Genomic DNA, 27,938 nt, shown 5'->3' with positions numbered 1-27,938 from the left:
TGTCATTTGAAAGTAACAATACTGACACCTAAATGAGTCGCCTGCACTGCCAGAATCATCTGAACCCTGTCTACCTATCTATATACAATTTATTGTTATTTTTTTTCATATTTGTCCATTTTATTACAATATCGTGTTACTTTTAAAGCTCATTGTAATTCTAATAATTATATAAATATTTTTCTTGTATTCTGTGCAAAAATGATTATTAAAACTTTCTTAACCTAAACCAAGTATTTTTTATTGAATGATCCTGCAAAAATATTCAAGTACAGTTAAGTGACATATTTTGTTTCGGTGTATAAGCCATAAATAAATATACATAAATTATATTTAATATATACATGTATACTGTATGTATAGCCACGGTTGGTCTTGCACTTGTTGCTGTAGCTATGCGATCTGGTGTGGTCCATTATCCAAAAACACTCAATCACATCCCTGGTCAAACAGCGGGCAGCCGTGTAGTGAGTCTGGCTGGCCTATGGTGGCACTAGAATGATTTCAATATACACAGTCTGTTAATTTGAATATGTTTTCGACTGAAAGTTGTAAAAATATTAGAAATCAGGATTTAAATAATTAAAAAACTGTTTCATTAAATATCATATTCATACCTATGCAAAATTTTGATTCCTTTGAAGTACCTATACAAAATACGGATGAATATAAACCAAACAAAAATATTTGTTACTGGTACTGCCATAGTAAAGTAAAGTTTAACATACTTCCCTAATAAAACAAAATTCCCAATTCTTGTCGTTCTGTAAATGTTTCATTTCAGTTTTTACCAACGATCCACTAAATATGAATTGGTCATAAACACTCAAAGGAAATCTGGCACTCACTGCCAGAATGTCCATGTCAGACATGTCAGATACCTGCATAAAAATAAATGTCATGTTATGATATTATACGTAATGAATATGAATGTATCAGAAACAACATAGATTTTATTACGAATTTCACATTTACAGAAAATTTTCTGCGCTCATTTTTGAAAGTCTCCAAGTATGACGGGTATATTCGCACATGGGTGCAGTTAATGCACCCAATGATTTTCGGGAAACCTGCCCTTTCTTGAAGTCTGAAATTAAAAAATATTTTTACCGACACAAAATAATATTCCCGTTAAATTCTTATTGAGTAGGTAATTTACTTGTTGTGTCTATGCGCAGTTACTCTAGTTACATGACATGTACATTGTAATATTGTATAAATTGATCAGAGGGTATCAACACAACACTAAAGACTGTCAGCGCTGTATGGCGACTGTATGTAAGTATTACTAAGCACTGCTATTATAGCATCGGACACGTTTCCTATGCATCTGCTTACTGATGCCTGGCTCATTGCGCAGAAGACTTGGCCTACCCGTTTTTGGTACGCTCCCTCTGCGTAGAAACGCAAAATAGTCAAAACCTACAATTCAAATAACGGAGACATGTTATTTCAATAGCATATTACCTTCAAATCCTGTTAACCCTTCATGGTAAATGCTTATTTATAATATGTGCAGTTATGAAACTGAGTAAATCTATCTTACCTATGAGCCATGGCAATCTTGCCCTGTTATAAAGTAAGGTTATATTAAATGTCGATGTAATTTGTCGCACGCCATCTCATTATATCTTCAGCGTGTAATAAACATTCAGAAGACGTGTACATTTTGTCAACACACAACTGTCACTTTGACATTCGTATATGTATTTAGTCTATGGCTGCATCCAATGCTGCCACCTTGTTTCAGATAATTAAAATACACTTTACGCAAAGTGGGTAAAAGTTGTAGCAATTCTGAAAGCGCTATAGTGTACGTGTATTTTTTATATTTAATTCATAAAAATTATAGAATAATTGGCGTAAAATATTAATAATATTTACAATTTTAAATCTGGCGCGTAAATAAAATTATTTAGTCTATGGCTGCGTCGCTGACGCTTTGGTGTGGGGCCAAACGCGAAATTCGCATCAAATCCAAGCGGTAGCGACAGCGATAGCGAGGGCGTTGCGAATTCGCTGCGAATATTCGCTTTGGTTTGGAGGAGGCTTTTAAACGTCAATTACATTGGGATACTTTACGAGCTGTTTGTCGGCGAATTTACAATCTGCCTGTAAAGTCGCCCAGTGTAATCATCGAACAAGCTAACAAGCAAATTGTAAACACTCTACCGAGAAAGTTGAAACCCGGTCAACTTTACACGCTACACGCCGGCCCGTGGGCCTACTGCGTCTGCGCAGTAGAGCGCAGTAGTAACCTCCCGGTAAAAAAACAAACTACGGTCTGTCAAAATAGTCGCTGGCTTGTGGCTTCTTAGCGAATGGAAAGTTTTGTGTGTCATCATCACAAAAACCCGACATTAGTGTTCGAAATTTTTTTGTTAGAAATTAAAATAATTTTTTGCCGTGTTTTCATTTATCTAAACCCAAAGTATGTGTAGTTTATTGGCTAACTACTGCCATCTACATTTTCTCCATTTAATGTTTCTTGATATTCAAAGTGACACATTATTCAAAATGGCGAGAAATCTCGGCAACATGTTTCCTGCTGCTGTAAGTTTATATTATATTTATATAACTATGAGATATTTCTTTAAAAAATGGGATGAATTTAGTTGCATAGGTTATGTGGAATGTGGTAAATGTATTTTGTAATCAAAATATGAATTAGATCTAGCTTGTATTTCGCTGTGAAGTTATATGTATCTTCAGGGATACATTGCCAAGCAACCGAACTTTGACATTGGAATTTGTCTGCATCCTTGAGTATACAATGCCAAGTTCGAATCAAAAATTGGTACCTTTATTTTTTTATAATATATGTATAATCATTATTAGGTATACCTATTATACCTATTATTATTATATACTTATATATTTCTTGTTTATTTGCAGTCATCAAGAACTCAACGAATTATGACACTAGTAGGTGCCTATACTAGGAGCTGATTCTGATATTCATGAAAAATATCAAGAAACAAGGAGTTGGCCAAGAAATTTTGAGTATGCAACTGAAACAATCGATAATTCAGTAGTCGCTCAAGAAATGACAGTTATAGCTGATAATTCCAACATTGATCTAGGTAGGTAAGTGTTCAGGAATCGAGAACAACTTCACCAGCCAAAAGAACTGCAACAAGTACAGCTCGTGGAAGGCGTTCTGTAAAACGCGCCGAGAAAATGAACTTTTCATGGGCTGATGATCACTTCCAATTAAAAGTAGAAATAAAAAAAAATAGTTTTACCATGCCAGACGATATAAAAACACCTTTGGAATATTTTCAATTATTTTTCACAGGAAACATTTATGATATTATTATAGAAAATACTAACTTATAATCGACACAAAATTCCGGCACTTGTATAAATACATATGTATTAGAAATTCGAGACTTCTTGGCTTTCGAACTATACGTGGGAATAATTGTAAAGCTACCTACCTGCTTACATGGATTACTGGTCCCAAGATATGAGTTATGATAAAATAGCCAATATAATGCCGCTCAAACGCTATCAGGCTTTACGACGGTTCGTTCACTTTATGAATAACGAAGAAGCCGATTTTAACAATAGATATTATAAAGTAAGACCCTTACTAATAATTATACGACATAATTAACTGTTTATCAATAGACAAGGAGACCAAGAATTCGATAGACGAAATGATGATACGAAATTCGAAAGACGAAAGGAGAAAGAGCAGGTTCAAGACGCCAATATGTAATAAACAAGCCGAAAAAATGGGGTTTCAAAATGTTTGTTAGATCAGGAGTGTCGGGAATAGTACACGATTTTATTTTATATGGGGGGAAACAACATTTATGGACTGACTATGATTTCTGACTATGAACAAAGTCTTGGAATGAGAGCAAAAGTTGTAATAGCACTGAGCAAGACAATACCAGAGCCTTCGTGTTCGGTGTTATTTTTTGACAATTTTTTCACGTCATTCGAGCTGATGCATCATTTACGTAATGAGTATGGAATTTTGAGCTTGGGCACAATGCGTCGGAATCGATTACGAGGCTTTCCATTAGAGGCTGGTTTGACAACCGGACTGTTATCCTGGGAAGTTCATTTATACAGTAAAGTACAGTAAAGAAGACAAGAAAAAAGTATAAATTCCGTGACCAGAAATTGTCAAACAATATAATGCTCATATGGGTGGAGTTGACCTACCTATCGGATATGCTTGATGCATTGTACCGAACCGAATTTCGAACTCATAGATGGTATATGGCAACATTTTCTCAGTTACTAGATAATTGTATAATAATTATATAATGGTTGGCTTCTTTATCGCCGAGAACTGGAGTTGCTAGAAAATGGAAAGGACAATCCGTTACCACATAAAAAAATTAGAATTAAAGTTGCCAATGCCCTGCTCAAAAACAGGATGAAGCGCGCACGTCCTAGTATAGATGTTATAAGAACACCACCAAATAAAATAAGAAATCCTGTGTAACCACGACCAGACGATGATATTAGAGACTGGATACTATCGTTCATTTTCCAGAACACAGACAGAAAGGCAGATGCAGATATTGCAACTCGACGAACATCGGTATTTTGTACCAAGTGCAATGTTAGACTGTGTTTCACTGAATAAAGTAATTATTGTTTTTTAATGTATCATACCCAATAACTCATGTATATTTAGATGTGTTTTTAAATTCTATTATGTGTTCATTTTATTATTAATTATTATTTTATATTAATGTGTGACTACTTGGCAATGTATCTTATAGGATACAGTCGCAAATAAAGAAAATGGAAAATCTATTATTTTTTTTAACCTGCTTCCTTATTTCACACGCCACTTTGACATACAAACACACCAAGAAATATTTTTTTTTACGCAACACTAGTCTTGCCAAGATAACGGTTAAGCATCAATAATATTGAGCTATTTTACGAGTTGCTTGTTGGCGAATTTACAATATCCCTGTAATGTAGCCCAGTGTCATCATCGACAAGCTAACAAGCAGCTTGTAAACAATCTACCGAGAAAAGTTGAAAGCCGGTCAACTTTACACGCTACACGCCGGCGTGTGGGCCTACTGCGTCTGCGCAGTAGAGCGTGACCTAATAACGAACTACGTTCTGTCAAAATAATCGCTAGCTTGTTGGCTTTTCAGCGAATGGAAAGTTTTGTGTGTCATCATCACAATCACAGTAGCTGAATCGCCCGCTTTTAAATCTGAAATCTTTGAAATCTCCGTTCCCGGGACTGTAGGTCGATTAGTAGCATGTCCCCCATTTCTAGGCTAAGGTTCGCTAATGTTCGACGCAGTGTGATTTGTCGAGCATCAACACAGTAATAAAAAACTGCATCGCAAAACCACAAGCTATAAAATGTTTAACACTACATGAAGTAAAATATCGTCGCAGAGAACTCATTTCACTATTAGAGCAATTTTTTAATGCGTGCTCACCTGACTAGAGCTCCGTCACGCCCCTTCCCTTTGTGTGCCCCATGCAGTGAACAGATAATTAATGGAAACTGTATTACCTAACGGGTGTGGAGTGACAGGCAACCGACCTCAAATGTGGACAAATTCGAAATAAACTTAACGTATTTCAAGGATACGTCATTCTAAGCTTATCCTTCGTTATGACAACCGCTACTCTGACCTTTCAAGGAGAAGGCAGTAACTTGCAAAATTTGTGAAATTGAGTTAGGTATAAATGCCACCCGTTAGGTAATTTTGAAAGCTTTATAATATTCTGTTTACTTTAAAATCAGTATTATCACTAAAATACTATTAAAATCCTTAGCGAAGAAATAGGCTTCTGCTAAAATGATATATATTTCTTAGCAAAAAGGCAGTTATTGCACTTATTTATTGGAGTTACTGCTTATTTATTATTACTTTGTTTGTATTTTAACATCCTACTAATAAAAAAAATCAATGTTTTTAATTAATTCACAATACTAAAATTTGAAAAAAAAAACAATTTATGTCATTCATCTCGAAAGTGTGTTTGAGTCAGTCTTCCTTGGAAGGACAGTACTGTTTTTGGTTTATGCACTGACGCCCATTCAATAATCGTGTATTTTAAAGTTGAGATACACACTATCGCACATATATACCTAATGTGTGTTTCATTTTCGTATGTCACTCACATATTCAAACCCTATTTCAAAATGTAGTGTGTTGAGGTACGTATAGCCAAACTGAATTATATTAATAATCAGGTGTTCTCTGTGCCCATGAACAAACGCCAATAGGGCACGTTTCATTAATGATCAATAATAATTAATTATGAAAAGATATTTTATTTTATATAAGCCGTTTAGTTTACATTTAATTATTGTATGAATAAACAAAAGCTTTATTATATTTTTACATCGACGTTTTATCTATAACAAAATTACATTTCAGAAGTGTAATTAAATATGCATGTACATGTATGTCATGTATTTTAATTTTTATACAAAAAACATAACTTAATAATATTATACAGACAATAATGTTATAAAAAAAGATCGGTGAGTGAACCATTGAATACTTATTATTCTTAATAAAACATATACACATTAGTTATGTTAAAACTAATGAAATTTATTTTATTTCTTGTTTTCTTCAATAGGTAAAATAATAGGAAACATGCTCAAATTAAAAGGATAGAAATAAACGTATGTTGCAACAAAAACTATTTTAATAAATTGATAGGAAAATATTTGCAATGGAAATGACCAGGGTCGAGTCTCAGCGGTGGCTTTTCTAAGTGCGCGTGCGCTGCACTCCTACCATATTCTAAAACATCACCCAATGTGCATCATTGTTATTCACAAGCCATCGTAATTTAATCTACTCAATATATAAATTTGCACTAACATCATCTACACACTGAACAGTCATTAAATGAGGGCGCTTTCCCAACCGCACAAAAATGGATTTTAGTTTGTCATACAATACCTACAATATTAGATAATTATTTTAAAATAAGCAAAATCGTGGGACGCGTTAAAACAAATATTCAAACACGCGCGTTAACATCATTTTACTCCCTACTTCAATTATAGTTTGTCAATTTTATGGCTACGGCCGTATGTTGTAGCTTAACCACTGGGGAGTGCCAAAAGAAATGGTGTATTTCAAAAAAAACACTACCTTATTCTTAGAGCAATAATTGTTATAAAGCAATCATTGTTCGTAGGATGTTTATCACACTTGAATGGTCAAAGATATAGCTTATAATTAGTATCTTTAGAATTATCTTCAAATGTGTTAATCTTGCCCATTTTTTGAATAATAAAATGCCCAATTCTTGTCAAATTTTGGGATCGCAGAGATTATCAATATAAAGTTTTATCGTAAATATTTCACTATAATAATGTCGATATAAATTACACTGATGGTTTTATAAATGCGTTTAAAAATTAATAAATGTAAAAAATCTTAACACCACTGCACATTTATGTACTGAAATATTACTATATTCTAAAACATTAGAGCGAGAGGTTTATAATATTATTTTATGTAATAAAAATACTTTATGCAGTCATCAAATGTTTAAAATAAATATAACGGATAATAAGGCTTCAAAATAATATAAATAGACTATCTACAACAATCTGCAATAAAATCTCCATTTTGACCCACGCTGAGCACGTCCGCCCTTATGTGTGAATTAAAACAAAGGGTCTTCGACATCATTTTATCGATCTACTATACTGTTAAAAATCATTTGTCGGATTTTGATGACATCTGTAAAAAGTGGAAGGTATTATTCAACTGTTAAAAGAATTAAATCGTTTTTAAGGAATACTATGAATCAGAACAGACTTAATTGTGCATGTCTTAAGCATGAAACTACAAACAGTTCCAGTCTTTAATGGGAAAGTTGTTGAGGTCTTCGCTAAGCAGAAACAACGCCGAATTGATGTTCTTTTTAAATAAGATAAGAAAGTTTTTAGTGCACCCCAACAAAAGCAATTTTGAAAATCACCGGCCGCCACTGGCACTCTACCTTAAGGGTTCGTAGGGCATATCCCCACAACGAGATCATTTATTATTGCCAATATTTTAATTTATTTTAACATACCTTCTTAACTATATGATAAAATGGACATTTAATTTATTTTATCAATCTAAACCCGTCGCAATCGTACATAGAGATATTTATTATTAATATACAATAAACTAAGGCAATGAATGATTGTAAATTATGTAATAAAATAATGATCATTACGCGGTATTAAAATAATTAATTAAATTAAATACGCCCTAACTGAAACTTGGTGAGAAAAAACTGTAGTCGTCGGAGTGAGCGGCAAAGAGCGCACTGCGGACGGCAACGCTGTTGCTATTTGCAAGGAGCGGTGACTGTGAGTGAGATAAGTAATGAGAATAGATAAGAACTAGCGAATTTAAGGGGCTGGAGCGTCGAGTAGTTTTGTCTCGTTTGAAGAAGAAACAAAAATACCGTTACTGGCCATCTCTTTTTATATTATGAACGAACGACGCATTGTTTTAATTTTATGGTATGTAACCAGCAAGTGTCATTTTAATGATAATTTAGATTTTTTTTAAAACACACCTCGCGTTAGTGTACGTTTTTAGTAGTATGTTTCATTTTATGTCTTTTGAGATTACCAATTTCCAGAAATTTTTTGAAACACACATCGCATTGATGTGGTTTTTCACAAGTATGTGTCATTTTATGTATTTTGAGATGACCAATTCGCGAAAAGTTTTTACAACACACATCGCACTGATGTGGTTTTTCACCAGTATGAATCATTTTATGTGTTTTGAGACCGCTTATTTGACAAAAGGTTTTTAAACAGACATCGCATTGGTGTGGTTTTACACCAGTATGTGTCATTGTATGTCTTTTGAGTTCACCAAGTTCATGAAACTTTTTATGACATACATCGCATTGATGTGGTTTTTCACCAGTGTGTTTCATTTTATGTCTTTTGAGATCACTAATTTGCGGAAATCTTTTAAAACACACATCGCATGGATGTGGTTTTTCACCAGTATGTGTCATCTTATGTCTTTTGAGACTACCAATTTGATTAAAGTTTTTAAAACAAACATCGCATTGATGTGGTTTTTCACCAGTATGTGTCATTTTATGTCTTTTGAGACTAATCATTTCACTAAAGTTTTTATGACATACATCGCATTCATGTTGTCTTTTACCAGTATGTGTCATTTTATGTTTGTTTAAATTACCAATTTGCAGAAAGTTTTTAAAACACACATCGCATTGGTAAGGTTTTTCACCAGTATGTGTCAATTGATGTCTTTTGAGACTACTAATTACATGGAAGTTTTTATGACATACATCACATTGATGTGGTTTTTCACCAGTATGTCCCATTTTATGTGTTTTGAGATGGCTAATTTGATGAAATTTTTTAAAACACACATCGCATTGATGTGGTTTTTTACCAATCTTGTTCTCTGAATGCTGTATCGTCATAGTTTTGATTTTATTAGTTGCATGTGGTATTTTGTTCTTGACCAAGTTATTGTCAACCGCACCTTTTTTAACGGTGTCCAGTGGTTTACTGTGTTGTGGTTCCGTGAAATATTGCTGGGTAGAAATCTACAAAAAGAATAATGTTGGCATATTCAGTTCAATAATATTAAAATAAATAAGTTAAATGATGGGGTTCTCTAATATTGCATAAATACTATGTGTTTTGACAACTAATCGTTGTAAATAATTGGTGTTTTTTTTGATACAATAGAACTACCGAATAGGTTACCTACTGTAATCCTGTGATAATTTTTTTAACATTTATGATTAGTATCAGGATGAATACTCTCATTTGATCAACGCTACCAAATTATACAAATTTACTTTTATATCATTTGTCGATTTGCTCATCTTATATTGCATTATATCGCAAATTTACGGTCAGTTGTTGAGGCTCATTTCTGGCTTCACGATTTGTCAATAAGAAAAATCGTCGCATTTGAAGTGAGACCAATCCAGTAGAGGCCCTACAGACTCGATTGCATGCATATGACAAAATGGCTCAGTTCAGTGCGGTATATATGCAGGTGACATCATTTGAATAGATTTCTTCAAAAATAATGCCGGAAATCGCGGTATGGAGATTGTTACCAAACCATATTCAAGTTTTTTTTCAAGCAATTAGAGCAGTGGTCTCCAAATTCAATAGGGATGTGAGTTACTTATAGTTACATATTTCTTCTTTATAATTTTTTATCATCGTCCTTTATCATACCATACATAATATTAATATATTACTTAAAATAAATTAGGATATCGGACTTCCATTAAAGGGTAAAATGCGTACTTTAATTGTTTATTTATAAACAAAATAATAATTGAAGAATATCTTGAAATTAGTGAGTAAAAGTAAACATATTTAGTAAAAGGAATAGCATTCACTTTCCTCCACATTTTTTTCAATTCTCGTTGAGTACCTTGTAACTCCCAGCCGAATGAAATTATGAAGATTTACATCTGTGAGCCTTAGGGCTATACTTCAGTTGAGGCATGGTTTACAAAGATCGTGGCTAGGCGATGCGTGAATTGTGCAAATGATGCTTGATAAAATTGAATAAAAATTCATGCGTCCATTTAATGTTATATTACTAATAATAATAGTATATTCATTGACATGTTTTCTGTTTTAAGTACATACGTAAAGTTTTTTAGTTATCTTACACGATTTAAGAATATTTTCACACAACGCCATGACAAAACAAATCGACGTGCGCACATCTAGATTATCCATCTCCGATTGGCGACGAGTGAGAAATTTCGTCGCACCTACTGTTGAAAATTATTAACCATTTCACTGAAGTACGCTCTTAAACAAGTGTCTTTGGAGAGCATGAGCCCTCACCTGGTTAATAATTTTGACATGTTTCATTACCTCGTTGAATTTTAGGAATTTTGCACACAGTGTCTGCTGATGAATAATGCAGTTATAAGATAAAATAGAGGTATTATTTCATCTTCCTGACATAAGGAAATGAAGCCAGTGTTGACACCACAAAAAGCTTGAGCACCATCGGTAGTAATACCCACAAGACATATTTCATTTCGGAGTCCAATAATAAAATTTGAGAGGCAAATTTATAAATATGCTAAAATATCCTACGCGAGCTACCGAAAATACCGCCGCGAGCTACCGTTTGTCTTAACTGCTTACTGTCTTACTGCCTTAAAGCGTATATCTCGAATGCATAACATGACAAAAATGCACTGTTCAGTCCGGTTTACACGCTGTTGGCATTATCCGAATAAATGTCTTCAAAAATAAAGTCGGAGCTCGCGGTTCGGTAAATGGGGATCGTTACCAAACAAAATAATATTTTATTTAAATAATTATGATTGACATTTATTTGAAAGTGATTAAGTTTAAACAGGATGACACTATGAGCCACACGACGATTTAGCGATAATTCCGAAAAATGGACCTATCAATTCGCCTCCAAAGTAGTGCGATTTGACATTTCTGTCAAATCATACGACAATCCTGCCGGCAGTGCTCAAAAACAAGTGACCCAAATTGGACGTACGGAATTCGCTTTGTTGAGAACAGTTGCGGTGGTCCACCGCCATCTTTAGATTAATAAAGCCTGAGCATAACTTTTTGCACAATTAACGAGTGGTCCACTGCCACACTATTTATTGATAACGTACTTGCAAGCAGAGTTTGGTATTCTATAATGACTGAAGAATATGAATAAGTTATCACAATTGACACATTGACAAACATCCTAGTGTATTATGATATTATGATACACAGAAGAAGTTTACTTACGTTGATCGTCACTTCCAATTATTATTAACACATAACCACTAAATCAGATGAACTCCAAGGTCTCCGAGATACGTTAAAATAATCTGAAAGAAATCTGAAACTAAGAATACTGCGACAAGAGAACACGACAGATGCGTCAAAATGAGCACTCTATAGACAATGACAGGCAATGACAGGTCATCCATAGACAACTGGAGGGGTGAAAAGTAGGACCAGCCGTGTAATGTATTAGCTTTTTTCTTCAGTGGGCAATGGTTGGTCTTATCTCCTAAATGACTTTCAAGTGTTAAGAACGATCTTTCGGATAAAAAAAAATGATTAAAACGTGTATAATTTTTACAATTTAAAATTCTATAGGTCTTCAAAAACATAATTTATAATTGAACGTACCTGATCTAATGGCCTGTATTGTGGATCAGAACAGCCGGGTTGAGGATTTCCATTATTGATTTGGTGGACTGCGTTGTCAACAAATTCCTCTTTGATGATGATACCCTCATTATCGTTCTCAGACTTTATATTGATCAGAACGTATTCACCCATCTGGAAATAATATCATTATTTTAAAAAAATGTTACAGTATCACCATTATAATCAAGTGATTTTATACTCACCGAGCACCATCCGGTCCAATAAATTTTCATCGGTTTAACTCACCACATAGCATGTTGTTGTCTTCATCTGTAAACATATTTTTTTAAGTCTCGTCGCATGATGTCTAATAACGAGTCCAGACGCGTGTAATGTAATGCGAATTGTATGGACGGCACACGATCTCGACGCGAATCCTGTTGTTAGAATGCACGAGCACTGCGATCGCCTTTGTGTTCGTGTTTAAAACCGACAGCCGATGGATCAGCGCAAACGTCGCTACGAGCATTACATATAAGAATCGTAGCTAAGTCCATAGATAAATTTAATAATGCACACATGAGTCAGTGGGCGCACACAAAGGAGCTTGAGGGCACAAGGTTAAGGGCTGATGTAGGGAATATTATCTGAACTGTATTCCCTTCGTTTATAAAAACACCAGATTTTAACGAATAAATGATATTAAGATAAGTATCTAAATACACGTTTATACAAAATATCAATGTACGTACCTGATGTAGTGGCTTGATCTCCGAATGTGAGGATCCTGGCTGTGGGTCATCATATGGACGCATTGTCCCTTCAAGATATTCTTCTTTGAAGCCATGTGCGTGAAAATTAGTTTCAGGTTTTATATTCATCACGAAAGAGTTCTGAAAATAACATTATTAGAATTAACATAGGTATGTATCGGCGGCAGGTTTAGGGACGTGGAGGCCCGACGCATTAACTGGTTTTGAGTCCCCTACGATAAAAATTCAATAAATTCCAACTATTTTACAATGTTTTTATTAGCTCGTATTCTTCTTTGTCCAGTACAAATCATGCAATCGATTTTTAACTAACTTCCTGACTAGATCGACATTTGAAACTTTTATAATATATCAGAACACGATGCCAATGCATTCTTTTAATACTTTTAGCCATCTTTAAGCAGAATTGAATTAATTTTCAGTTAATTCTGTTTTGTATGGAAATTAATTTCAGAAAAATACGTAAAAAGTAAAAAAATATTATTGATTGCTAAGGGGGTGGTCCTAGCAACTAAATTATTAATATATACGTGCGTTACTATGAAAATCAAAATGAAATGTCAAAATGACATTACAGTATTCTATATTTGTTTGTTTTTTTAATTACTTCATATCAAGTACAAGTTTGAGTATATTGAGCATAATAATTCAACAGAAAATTTAAAAATGTAGTATATAAAAAGTTCTTTTTATCTTGTAATTATTTATCTGTAGAATATTAGATGTTATTGCATTTTAAATAGGTGCGACACTTATATTACAAATAAAAAAACATACTGCTTACGTGAGCATTGGCATACTTACTATGAAATCAATGTATTTTGGTAAATAACATTTTTTAATAAACATTAAAAATAAATTTCGTAGGAGTGGTACGTTGGAGACCCCCTGTCGTGTCATACTGCAGTTATGATTAAGGCAACATTTTCCACTGGTATTTTATAATATGTTGATATAATTATTATTATGTATGACGTGACCAGCTCCCGCTCACCCTGCAGTGTTGCTACAAAAGCGATCTACACGCTTAAAGTCTTGCATGGTGGGAGGCCCGAGAGTTGGTGATGGACCGAGGAAAGTGGCGAGAACTTATGCTTGCCCTATGCTCAAATTTTAGGGCGTAGCAGTAATAATTACTATAATTGTACACGCCCACGATGGTCATGCGGCTAACGTATCGGCTTATAATGTCGTGTACCCTAGTTTCGAATGCTGGGTCGGCCAAACACAATTATTGTTTTTTATTGTGTGGTTGGAATCAGAGTATGGACCTATTAGGTTTAAGAAGTGACCAACACCTATTTCTCGTAAAACAAAATCTTCTAACGAATACATTGCTTCATCCGCCGCACGGTATGTATTGTTTGCCTCTGCATACCTTAATTATAAGAGAAAACCATCGACGAGAAGGTAGGTGCTTACAGATCGTCTGATACAAACCAAATAACCCGCATCAAATGTCAATGGTGACATTTTATAAGGAGCCCTTTTGTTATAGGGTAATTTTGTACGGATATCAGGTAATAAATAAACACTTAAAATTTTTCCCCATAAAAGAAATATAGCAGAGTTTATGACGTTTAAAAAAAAACCAACCTCAAAACCGCTACTGTCATCTGCATTCTCTTGTTTTAAGTAAATTTCCGGACTGTTTGAAGTCTTTATGGGTACATTAAACAAATGCAACCCGCCTGTGTCTAATTCACTGTCGTGTGGTTCGCGTTTAATATCCATTTTATGTTTTTAATGCGTAAATACGTCAGATATTGTCGATTGCTGGCTTGATAGCCTGACGTACGCAATGGATTATCTGACAGACGCAGTGTTGCTATGTTTGAACTAGGTAGTTTCAGGTTTTGTTTACATAACAAAGCAGCCAAGCCACAATTTTGAAAACAATGAGTTATTGTGATTTCTATAATCTCACACGTTTGTTTTACGTTATGCACAAATCAGCCAAGCTGCTGTCATACAAAAATCTCATATAAATGCGTTTTAAAGATTTTGCAAATCACAGAATATGGTATTTTCGATTTGCATAAAGCAACCAAGCTGCTGTCATACAAAAATGTCAATGCGTTCTAAAAATATGCAATATTCCTTCTGTAAAAAAGCAGCCAAATGATAATATTATGTACTTACCTAATTATTAAAATCCTGACTGTAAGGTGTGTTTTTCTACATTCAATTAACAAACATTATTCGAATTTGACTTTGAAGTCCTTGGAGATAGGGTTTGCTCTTTCTTCTTCGCGTGAGGATATATTCTACTAATTTATTTTCCCTTTTCTTGTCGTTGGTCGTTCCTGTTTTTTATTTACTGGTCATACCCGCGCGTAAATTTTTTATGTATGTAATTTGGGATTCTTTTGTCTTCATTATGGATTTGCCTTTTGACAGTTTCAGATGTAGCCTATGATTTGACGTTTCTAATTATCAAAAAAATTATCTTGGACGAACGTTAAGTGATAGTTAAGTGAACGTTAAGTGATCAGTGATTATGGCGCAACATCTGAATTACCGTGAGGAGGATATTCTAAAAGCAATGGACAACAGACGGCGAAGCAGAACTGCTACAGGAGGAAAAGTTCAACGTAGGTACGAGCGTCGATTAAGATGCTAATGTTTGAGGTATCCTCGTTACGTACCTTATTTCAGCAGGGGGACCAGCAAGGAGTGCCACAACGCCCAAAAAACAATTCTTGCCCCTATGGTCGTAGAGTTAGATCTAAATGACAAGTTGCGTCGGTGCGACCACTCGTCATCAGCTAACCATCTGACGAAGAGGACCATCGCGGCCCTCCAGAATGCGATGTTTTCCCATAGGGACAGCTTCTGAAAGCGTATGCAAGGGTAAGTGGATTGGGCAACCAATCCTCAAAAAATCATAACAGCGATGAGCCTGTACCAAAAAATCGAAGGGGGTTTTGGGGACAACACATAATAAAATTTGCGAGAACATGACTCAGATCCTTACCGGAAGGATACCTTCACTCGGTAGGCACTATCAAGGATTCCTCCGAGCTTAAAGCCCGGAAGGCCCTCGAACTCAAATTATGGCCGGGGTACTCCCAAGGGGCGACGTCCTGTGGGAAGGGAGTTCTCCATCGGAGGTACGGGCTCCACCAGGGATCCGTACTCTAAGCGAAGGTGACCGCATCTGGACGACCAATAACATTGGGGACCGCCTAAGAGACTTTTGTGGAGTCTGGATGGCGTAGTGTACCCCCCCCCAACATTGGTAAAAAATAATAGCCGTAGCCCGCATACCTTTTGTGCGGATACCACTATTGGTAAGTCCTTCTTTACTTTTACGGAAAGATTTTAAAACGCAACAATCAGCAGAGGTCACTCTCGAGATCGAGGACTTAAAGAACTCAGGGGTTCTAGAAGAAGCGGGTCAAACCCCCAGTTTTTCTCTCAACCCTGTTTCTGATCAAGAAAAAAGACGGGGCTCTATGCCCTGTTTTCAACCGAAAGCGTTTGAATGCGTTCCTACAGCCAAAGCCATTCAAACTAATTCACCATTACGAGGTTGCAGCCGTCTTACAAACAGAAGACTGGCTAGTAATAATAGATCTAAGCCAGGCGTCCCTCCAGGTACCAATGGCTTCTCAACATCGTCGATTTGTTCGACTAGCCTATCAAGGGGAGCTCCTACAATTTACGTGACTCCCGTTCGTGCTGCCAACCGCTCCGATTATGTTGGCATCCCTGACCAATTGGGTCGCCGAACGCCTACGAAAGAATGGCTGAGAATATTCACTAACCTAGACGACTTCTTAGTAGCCAACCAATACGAGAAACAGTCTCGGTTCAGGTGGAATACAGGATAACCTTCCTACAGTCTTTAGGGTGGTTAATAAATATTAAAAGATCCTGTCTGAACCCAAGCCAACAATGAGGGTCCCTGGACATCACGTAGGACACACACACCAAGCGGAGGTTCCTGTCGCCGGAGAATTGTGTAGCACTCCGTCACCATCTGCTAATGCAGGTACAAAAAGGCAGTTGGTCCCTCAGACAGGCACATATCCAATCCCTTCTGGGGCGACTCAACTTCACATCCTACCTCCACGAGGAAGGTTGCATTGCCGACGGCTACAACGCTCCAGTCATCAATATGGCCGAGGTCCCATCCTCGCCAATTGATGACAATCCCACCACAGGCCCCACGGGACATCACGTGGTGGCTCTAGGCGATAGGATCCTCAGAGTTGACATAACGCAGGTACAAAAAGGCAGTTGGTCCCTCAGACAGGCACATATCCAATCCCTTCTGGGGCGACTCAACTTCACATCCTACCTCCACGAGGAAGGTTGTATTGCCGACGGCTACAACGCTCCAGTCATCAATATGGCCGAGGTCCCATCCTCGCTAATTGATGACAATCCCACCACAGGCCCAACAGGACATCATGTGGTGGCCCTAAGCGAAAGGATCCTCAGATTTGACACAACGCGGGTACAAAAAGGCAGTTGGTCCCTCAGGCAGACACATGTTCAATCCCTTCTGGGGCGACTTAACTTCGCATCCTACCTCCACGAGGAAGGTTGCATTGCCGACGGCTACAAAGCTCCAGTCATTAATATTGTCGAGGTCCCATTCTCGCCAATAGACGACAATCCCACCACAGGCCTAACAGGACATCATGTGGTGGCTCCAGGTGATAGGCTCCTCAGAGTTGACACACATCAATCACTTCCTGATGACAGACGCAGCTGACACAGGCTAGGGAGCCCAACTGAATGAACACCACCTATCAGGTACGTGGGAACAAGACCAGTTACCATGGCATGGCATTCCAACAGGAAGGAAATGTTTGCAATTCAATCTCAGGTACAATCAATCATAGGATCAGATCTGCTTCTGCAGACAGACAACAAAACAGTGGTGCCATACATCAACAACGAGGGCGGCACAAAATCTGTCACCCTCCTAAACCTATGCCGACAGACACTAGTATTTACCAGTCTAGCCAACATCATGTTTACTACATTATACACAACTGCGTGGCAGATCATCTCTCCCGCAGACAACTCATTCCCGAATGGCACCTCATCAACACCGCAACCACCCCCCTGTTTCTGTTCCCGAGGTGGATTTATTCGCAAGCGAAACAGCACATGTCATTGCAACGTATGTGTCACGAGACGTTACAGACAGTGGCGCGCTGTTTCACGACGCCTTCAGCCGAGTGTATGACTTCAGATTGGCGTGAATATTTCCCCCACCAAACTTAATTTCACGAGTCCTAGCGCACCTGAACTCAGAAAAAGGGAAGTACTTACTAGTGGCACCGAGCTGGAAATAATGCTTTTGGGGAGTGGACTTACGAAAAAGGGCGATAGTACCTCCTTATACAATGCCGCACCTACATACGACACTAGTAGGTATGGAGACCAACCGTCCACCTCCAAGGACCTAGGACCTGTTCCTTCAACTATGGCTAATTTCGGGTGGGGTGGAAATAACATCAAATTGAATGGTGGAAGAAAGGGCACTCCTTACTTTCAGATGGCGGCCTTCGACTCTAAAAACTTACAAACCAGCTTGGAACAAATGGAAGACAATGACATGAGTAACAAGAACCTAATGGATCATAATAGCCCTCAACGAATGGAATTGGCCAGATACCTAGGCAACATGCACAACAAAGAGGGTTTGTCGTACAACACCATCCTGGTGCATAAGTCAGCCATAACCACTTTTTGCAAACCGATTATCATTGTAGATATCAGCATCAACGTGGTAGTACAACACAATATGTTACAGGCAATTTCGGTACATAAAACGAAACCCGTCAAACCACCGGTTTGGGATCCAGGACGAGTGGTAGATCATCTTAGGAAAACAACACCGGTGGAGTACAACCTATTCGAAACCTCTCGCAGGACAGCTACCTACTCGGCTGCTTCTCGCATCGGGACGAAGGGTTCATGGCCTCACACTACTAATAGTAGACAATGGATTGGTGGAAAAACGTGACTACATAATTGTATGGCCAATGTTTGGCGCAAATACAAATACCGCCAAGCATCGTCAATCGGAATGGAAGCTAAGCGCTTCCACGTGTCAAAACATCGACCCAGTATTATTCTGGTTACGGAAACTCGTCTGCATGTCAAACCCTAGGAGAGGGGAAGGTAGGGATATTTCGGAATTATTTATATCTTCAAGAGGATCACCAAAACCAGCCACCAGGACAGTTATAGGGAATTGGATAAGGTCAGTACTGTTGGAAGCAGGGGTACAAGAACCACCAGGCAGTGTCCGCTCAGTGGTGACTTCCTTAAACTGTACATATACCCAATGATAATCTTAAAGAGAGGTATCTGGCGTAGTGAGTCAACATTTCACGACAACTACCAGAGAACGATGGATACACCACCATCAGAAGGGGAAAAGAACCCATTAACTTCTCTATTCAACCATATACATGGAAAGTCACGATGGTCTTTTACCTCGTCAATGAATCATTGTCACATACAGGAATTTGGCATACCCAACACCAGGTGATAACAAACAGATATCTCAAGGACTTCAAAGTCAAATTCGAATAATGAAAGGAGTTTTACCTACCAATAAAACTCTTATTATTCATGTTGACTTTGAAGTCCAGGTAACTTCTACCTGGTTCCTTGAGTCATATCATAATGAAGACAAAAGAATCCCAAATTACATACATAAAAAATTTACGCGCGGGTATGACCAGTAAATAAAAAACAGGAACGACCAACGACAAGAAAAGGGAAAATAAATTAGTAGAATATATCCTCACGCGAAGAAGAAAGAGCAAACCCTATCTCCAAGGACTTCAAAGTCAACATGAATAATAAGAGTTTTATTGGTAGGTAAAACTCCTTTCATTATTTTCTCAATTACATTACATGTTTTTCATTTTATTATACCTATATAAAAATATAATGATATACCTACAAATTTTTCATATAAAAATAGTGCCAGGCAGCTAAATATTAATGTATAATTTACAAGTTTTCCAAATTATTTTTAGAATTTTGAAATTCCCATAATTCCCATACCTACTTGAATAACTTAGAAGGTTTTTTTTAAGAAAATAGATGCAAAAATAACGATTTTTCTTACAAAAATAAGAGTAAAATTGGCTGCATTCAACAATGAACTTTCTAAAAAACCCGTTTTGAACATAACAGCCTGGACTGCTAAAACATCAAAATTTCATAGATTTTATGATTTTATCTCTTTATAAGTTAAACAAAATCATATACATATATAATATCTATCATTCAAAAGGTATAACTAGTAAACAGAGGCTTTGTGGATTTAAAGAAAGACACTTTACCTAAAAGTGCTTCTAATCTCTGTTTGAGGTTTGTGTGGCTTGGCTGCTTTGCGTATAACTACGCTCAATTATAGTACCTACGTTTCACAAAAGGTGACTACCTAACTATTGCAATGACTCCGAAAAATATGTGGAGACTTTCTGTAACAGCATACTATCGGTAAACATACATAATTTAGATAGGTAAGAAAACTATTGAGACAGCGCTTCAATATCAGTCTTTAACCGTTGATAAAAATAATACTCAACTGTCAAATGTCAACACGATGCACTGTGTCACTCAATGACATGTTATTTTACAAAAGTATATTGATATCAGCAGCCCTATGTTATAACTTGTGATATGAAGTCACCCGATGGCATGACGTAATTGTGACGTAAGCCAATACACGCTCAAGGCAAGCCGCCCAACGCACATGGCTCACCATAGATATTATTATGCTGAAACACCTATTTGTGTATGGGGACAATGGATAACACCAGTATTTGAGTAGCGTTAATTCCTCGAATGCTATTATCACTCCGGTAGTATCTACGTCACAATGATGTCATATGACGTCATGTCGACCGGGCGACTTCAACTCGCAAGTTATAACATACGGTTGCATTAGTGTGTAATGGTTGTTGATCGGGCCAACCTTCTACCAACACCAAGTACACTCAAAAACCTCGACAAACAGTCGACGAGTTTGTATATCTGGGATCGACCATCAGTGGAAAGAGCGGTAGCGAAGCGGAAATAAGAAGGCGCACACAGATTGCAAAAAATGCGATGACACGCCTTACCACTATATGGAAGGATCGGGGAATTTCGATTGCCACAAAAATGATGCTTGTGCAAACATTCGTAAGTGTTCTCGATATTACTATACGGAGTCGAGTCGTGGACCCTGAAGGCAAGAGAACAGAAGGCAATTGATGCCTTTGAGGTGTGGTGTTGGCGCAGAATGCTTCGCATTTCTTGGACGGAGCGCAGGACGAACCAGTCAATCATCCAGAGACTGAAGATAAAGGAACGGCTCTCGACGATATGTCTGAGAAGAATTCTGCAGTTTTTTGGACATATTGTCAGGCGCAGACCGGACAACCTGACAAACAGGCTGGTAGTTTTGGGTAGCCTCCAGGAAAGGCGAAGCAGAGGAAGAGCGTCTGCGCGATGGAGCGAGCAAGTGAAAGAGCTGACTGGGGGCACCATCCATTTTGCCCTGAGAGAAGCGGAAGATCAAGAAGGATGGAAAGTCTTGGTCGCTCAAAGGATGGCGAAATTTAAATGTGGTCACGATCCTCAGCCATGAGTGCACGACTAAGAAGAGAGAGAATGTGTAAATAGCCTACCCACCTATTTATCTTTTTGTAGGAAAATCACTGTGTAAACCTTTTTTACCCAGCACCAGAAATTGGTAAGTAATTGTTGTTAATTTTGAAGAATAATCGTGCCAATTTTCGTTAAGAAATTTACCTAGAATTTGCCAACAAAATTATGAATACCAAAGCCTAAACAAATAAGGAATCTACGTACCTCTTCTAAGTGAATACCATTACTCTTGTCGTCAATATTTTCCTGTTTGACTGACACATCAAATCGACCCTCCCTCTTGAAGTCATTTATATCAATCCACTGATATGAGACGTCGCTGATTTCCTCCGCCGGTTCGTCAGGCAATATTATTTCATCGATTAGTTCGGTTTTTACTTCCATTTTATGCGATAATAATTAACATCAAAATGTTCATGAAACCATGTGCCATTTTTTCTTACCATGCATGCCAAGAATTTTAGTACCTATTTTCGCAAGAATAATTTGAAGTATCTAGGTACTTACGCGTTGTGATGTTGAAAATAATAAATAATAAGTATAAGTCTTTCACAAAAAAATTACGTAACAATGAGTAATTGAGAGGCCCTTTTTTATTTGTATCTAAGATATTCATAATATGTAGGTGCCTAGGCCGCGTGGCTTAAGCGTTGGACTATCATCCCGTGGGTCTCAGGTTCGAATCCTGGGTCTGGCAAGTACACATATTGTTTTTCAATTTGTGTGTGAGTCAGGGTATGGACCTAATAGGTTGAGCAAGTGGCTGACATCCATTTCTCGTAAAAAACAAAATCTGTTAATACAAACCTCTACTCTGTGGAGGCCCATAATATGATCCTATTAGGATCGGACATGGTCGAAAAAAAAAAAAAGGTACTTATATTTTGTTTTCGTTGGTTTTTTTATACCAAATACGGTTATCCTGAACACAGTGGCACACATTTTGAATATAGCCGATATACTGGATTATTTGTTAGTATAACCTAACTTAACCTAACCTAAACTAACGCAAAGTAACAAAAATAATCCAGGATAACAAATATCCAAAGTGATGTATTATTTAATTGCATAATAATTTTATAGATCGACGAGTATTTTTTCACATTTATCTACCTAATATGGCTTGATTCGCAGGTTTAATTGAATTTTAAATACTATCTGTAATCAGGCACCATCTGTAAATAATTATTAAATATATACGTATCCAGCCATCACCGCAGAGGTACCTAGGTAAACAGTTTTATTTTGTTAGAAATTTAATATTATTCTTGACGATCAGAAAATTGTATTATATTTTATTAGTTACAATAATAATTGTCGCAGACTCTGGCGATAATAGATAAAAGTTTTGCAAGTGTTCTAAAATAATAAAATTTCAGTGCCATCTATGTATGATTAATTTTATTCAACTTTAAAAAAAATACCTTCGATTCAAGATTCGATCTGGTGATTCTTGTTTAATAGGCTGATTTTGTCGATTCATCGATTTGCAGGTTGGCATCTCCTGTAATCCGGCTTCTTGGAGGTTTGGTTTGGGAACGCCATCTTGTTTATCGGCTAGATGGCGTAGTGCAACCATCCCCCAGCACATGAAGGGTTGTCGCCGCGGACTTTTCTGCCGCGGCCAATCTCTGATAACAATTTATAATTATTATATACTAGCTGAAGTACCCGGCTTCGCACAGGGTCGCTTCGTGGTTATATTTATCTTAGATATTTGAAAAATAATAAGAGGTAATTATTTTTTTAATATTAAAATATCTGTGTATATGGCAATATGAAAATAATTCTAATAGGAGTAAAGGTCAAACATAAGAACACTAAATTAAAATCGAATCCAAAATATGAAAACGTTATTAATGTTATTAATATGTAGTAAAAAAAAATCAAAATTGGATGGAAAAAACAAACAACAAACTTTGTATTTTATATAATAATAATTTAGAAACCTTCGCAGGTGTGCGCACAACAACTGACAAAAGTTTCATCGCAATCGGATGAATGGTATAGGAGCGCATACGAATAGTAGAAGAAGATGATTTTCTAAATCAGAAATCTTTGTGGGCATGCGCATGACAACTCACCAAAGTTTCATTGCAATCGGATTAATGGTATAGGAACGCATACGAATAGAAGAAGAAGAAGATGGTTGTACTAATTCAAAAACCTTCGCGGGCGTGCGCACAACAACTGGTCAAAATTTCATCACAATCGGATGAATGGCATAAGAACGCATACAAATAGAAGAAGAAAAAGATGATTGTACTAATTGAGAAACCTTTGCGGGCAAGGGCACAACACTTGATCAAAATGTCATTGCAATCGGATGAATGGTATAGGAACGCATAAGAATAGAAGTAGAAGATGATTTTTCTAATTTAGAAACCTTCATGGATGTGCATACAACCACTTACCAAATTTATTATATTTAAAATCGGATGAATGGTATAGGAACCAAGGAAGAAGAAGAAGATACTTGTACTAATTCAAAAACCATTGCGGGTGTTACCACAATAACTGACGAAGGTTTCATCGCAATCGGATGAATGGTATAGGGACCATACGAATAAAAGAAAATAGAATGAAGAAGAAGAAGAAGATGGTTGTACTAATTCAGAAACCTTCGCGGGTGTTGGCACAATTATTGACGAAAATTTTATTGCAATCGGATGAATGGAATAGGAACGCATACGAATAGAATAATATAGAATAGAAGAAAAAGAAGAAGAAGAAGATGGTTGTACTAATTCAAAACCATTGCGGGTGTTACCACAACAACTGACGAAGGTTTTATTGCAATCGGATGAATGGTATAGGGACCATACGAATAAAAGAAGATAAAATGAAGAAGAAGAAGAAGAAGAAGATGGTTGTACTATTTTAGAAACCTTTGCGGGTGTTAACACAATAACTGACGAAGGTTTCATCGCAATCGGATGAACGGTATAGGAACCATACGAATAAAAGAAGATAGAATAAAGAAAAAGAAGAAAATGATGATTTTTCTAATTCAGAAACCTTCATGAATGTGCATACAACCACTTACCAAAATTTCATTGCAATCGGATGAATGGTATAGGAACCATACGAATAAAAGAAAATAGAATGAAGAAGAAGAAGAAGATGATGATTTTTCTAATTCAGAAACCTTCATGGGTGTGCATACAACCACTTTCCAAAATTTCATTGCAGTCGGATGAATGGTATATGAACGCATACGGGACAGACACGCAGACAGACAGACATACAGACATTCATTTTTATATATTAGTATAGCCTATACTCTTCCCGCAAGTGCAAGCAATAAGTTTACAAAGTTTTATCGCAATCGGATGAACGGTATGGCTGCGCATTAAATACGAACAAACAAACACACAAATATTAATTTTTATATATTAGATTAAAAAAAAAAAAAAAAAAAAATGATATCGGCAATTGGCCGCGGCGAAACGTCCGCAGTGACAACCCTTAATGTGTTGGGGGACGGGTGCACTACGCCATCTAGCTGAATTTATTAAGGGGGGCTGAAGAGCTGACATTCAAATATAAACAGTATAAAAAGGACCTCGGCGTCGTAAGTACGTTAATTTAAATCGATCTTTTCGCAAAAATCACTAATTCAAGAAACATTATTATTGTCTGCCGCTGAACATTACTATTATTTTATAAACACCTGCAAGATTTACGCCGATCAGAAAACAGGGCTGTCAAAATAATATTATGAAATAATATTTTTAAAATCTTATTTCATCATAGTTTTTAATCAAACCTGTGCAAGTACGTACTGATAGCTTGGGTGAATTTTGTAGCAAACATACTATTGATATATACGGGTATATTATTATTATAACCCAATTCAAATTGAACATAGGTTGATACTCAAATACTATTATAGTATGTTTATGATTTCGAGAAAATAATACGATGGTATAATTAATCCATATCAATTATTTGAAAACATTACATTCGCACTTTGCAAGATAACATCAAAACGTGTATATACTTATCTAAATGACGAATGACATTCATGAGCGAGTACGGCTGAAAGCTTGGAAATGTGTTTTTTTCTATTTCAAAATCTTTTAATTGTGTATTATTTTATTACAGATTCAAGGCCAACTTCATATAACTAATATAAAATACTGTTTGTTTCTACGAATAAAAAAAGACAGGAAGGAAGATGTGTACAAATCACGGCAATCAGAAAGGCCGGCAAATATGGCCGACAATGCGTGATACACAAGCATAAAATACACAAAATTGCAAAAACATTCGAAGTTTGCCGCACACGTACAGACCACGTGATATTTGTTTACGCAAAATCGTCGCTTTTCAAAATGGCGAATTTGATTGCCAGATTTTACTGCGATGAATCAGTATGTTCATTCTTGTCTTTTTTTATTCGTAGGTTTGTTTACTATGTACACCGAGAAATTTCCATATATATAAAATCGGAAACGATTTTTACAGAAGAGTTTTGGAATATAATGCAACCTAAACTGGAAAAATTCTATCATGGGTGTTGACTTCCTGAATTAGTTAACCCCAGGTCCATGCCACTACGTGAACCACAGTGGATATTAAGCCATTTCCACACTGGCAACCTCATTAAATTTTACGATACCTACTTACCATAATTGCTTAAGAAGTTTTACGATAATCATCATAATTATCGTAAAATCTAACGAGGTTGCCAGCAACTTAACTTGTTGCCAGTGTGGACCCGGCATTAGATGCACAAAACTTAAATAATATATATTATAAATAAAAATTTAAAATTATAAATACCTATTTATGATTTATGTCTTCGACAGCCCTGATGAAATATGAGTCGGATCGAGTCATAGAGCAAATTTATTGACACAAACAACTTTGACACGACCTTTTTATATTAACTAGTAAACCAGATATTATGGACCACATGTTAAAAATCATATTTTCAATTCTCAAGGCCAATTCTGTAGAACGTCCCCTTATGGTTATACCTCAGTTGGGGCACGGTCTAAAAAGATCGTGGCTAGGCGATGCGCGGATTGCGGGTCGCGGGGCCAAATGACGCATGTCAACCGAAATATAATTTGTCATATAAATCCAACATGTCTCCATTTAATGTTCTATCAGTAACACTAATAATATATTCATTGATAACGTTTTTAGTTATCTTTACACGATTTAAGAATTAATACGCCCGTCGCCATCACGAAACAGATTGATGTGTTTCCAGCTCGACGTTCTCTCTCCAAAATTTCGTCGCGCCTATAGTTGAAGTTTCACTGACGTATCACCTTAAGGGTCGTTCCGAGTGCTCGTGGGTCGTTGTGGGACGATCGCTCTATGCCCTTCTAGCTCACGGAATCCCCTAGCCCTAGCTCGCAATCTTGGCGTTTCTGTGAGTCTGATAAATAGCACGCTGTGAAGTCGGCGGACGCGATCTTTTATATTTTGAAACTAACCCGTTTACACGTCCATGGATTTACGGCTGACAGTGCGGCCCCGTCCAGGTGGACGCGTTCGGCAGAGCGTATAACCAAAAAAAGACGTTGTCAACGATCATTTTCACAAACGGTTATACGTTTGAGTTGCGCACGTCGCTGAACGCTCCGCCGAATGTGTCCACCTTGGCCGTAAGTATCAGCGAAGTGTAGTGGATAGGAAAACATTCAATGACACCTTGTATGACTTAATTAGGTATGGAAACTACCATTGAAATGCAGTGGGTATCATAGTGACCGATAAAATTAACAGATCGGTCAATAGTCCTTGTTCTCTACTCAGACAGAGAAATGATATTACAATCGGAGCGGACGCTTTTTTTTTGAATTGCTCCGCTCCGGGACCTAATACTTGCTCCGGCTCCGCTCCAGGTCTGGTAAAAAGTATTATATGTATGAATACAAATGTAAAAAAAAAAATAAACAAGTACCTACATAGTTTAAAAATAATCGTCATTTTCATTATTAATTCTATTACACAATGACAGCAAATCGTCTCTCATTATTTGCATCTTCTGTCAAATTAGGAGGTTATTTATCACTCGGCAGTGTTGTCATATTTCAAATAATTCCAGTGCTGCAAAGTGTCAAAATATTACTATTTTCATTGGATTTTAGGACGAAAATTCAATAATAAAAAAAAACATCCGGAGCAGTGGAGCACTACAAATTATCAGTGCTCCGGGTAAAAGTCTATTGCTCCAGTGATCCGTGCTCCTGCTCCGAGCTCCGCTCCAACGCTATGATTACAACTACTGAAATCGTGGATGGGTAACGTTTATATAAGACAGGTGTACGCTTCAACTACCAATAAAGATGTCGATGATAATATAGAAGAAATTATATGAACAACTATTGAGTGTATGAGATTTAAATGCAAAGATTGTTAAAGGTAAAATTGGTTTGTTAGTAGGA

The 27,938-nt window shown here is 36.7% G+C and overlaps 2 protein-coding genes across 3 annotated transcripts; both read right to left on the bottom strand.

Moving 5' to 3' along the window:
* Nucleotides 1-222: 222 nt before the first annotated feature.
* On the bottom strand, nucleotides 223-1,684 carry LOC147076798 (uncharacterized). 2 transcript variants are annotated; one of them, XM_085940470.1, is made up of 4 exons: nucleotides 1,547-1,684; nucleotides 976-1,087; nucleotides 729-881; nucleotides 223-493 (listed from the first exon to the last, which is right to left on the bottom strand). In XM_085940470.1, the coding sequence occupies exons 1-4, from the start codon at nucleotides 1,555-1,557 to the stop codon at nucleotides 446-448; spliced, it is 324 nt and encodes a 107-aa protein (XP_085796596.1). In that variant the 5' UTR covers nucleotides 1,558-1,684; the 3' UTR covers nucleotides 223-445. The 2 variants fall into 2 exon arrangements, 1 of the variants encoding a protein (XP_085796596.1); XR_015069367.1 differs by lacking the exon at nucleotides 976-1,087 and having other exon boundaries at nucleotides 1,547-1,683.
* Nucleotides 1,685-10,792: 9,108 nt separating this feature from the next.
* On the bottom strand, nucleotides 10,793-14,668 carry LOC147076797 (uncharacterized). Its single transcript, XM_085940924.1, has 4 exons — nucleotides 14,488-14,668; nucleotides 12,871-13,011; nucleotides 12,158-12,310; nucleotides 10,793-10,906 (listed from the first exon to the last, which is right to left on the bottom strand). The coding sequence occupies exons 1-4, from the start codon at nucleotides 14,623-14,625 to the stop codon at nucleotides 10,793-10,795; spliced, it is 546 nt and encodes a 181-aa protein (XP_085797050.1). The 5' UTR covers nucleotides 14,626-14,668.
* Between the last annotated feature and the right edge of the window lie 13,270 nt (nucleotides 14,669-27,938).

The sequence above is a fragment of the Rhyacophila brunnea genome, unplaced genomic scaffold (genome assembly GCF_057557595.1).
Source record: "Rhyacophila brunnea isolate RB1 unplaced genomic scaffold, BYU_Rbru_1.0 scaffold_13, whole genome shotgun sequence".
Lineage (NCBI taxonomy): Eukaryota > Metazoa > Arthropoda > Insecta > Trichoptera > Rhyacophilidae > Rhyacophila > Rhyacophila brunnea.
Note: the sequence above shows the minus strand (reverse complement) of the source record. Positions and strands in the feature narration are given on the sequence as shown.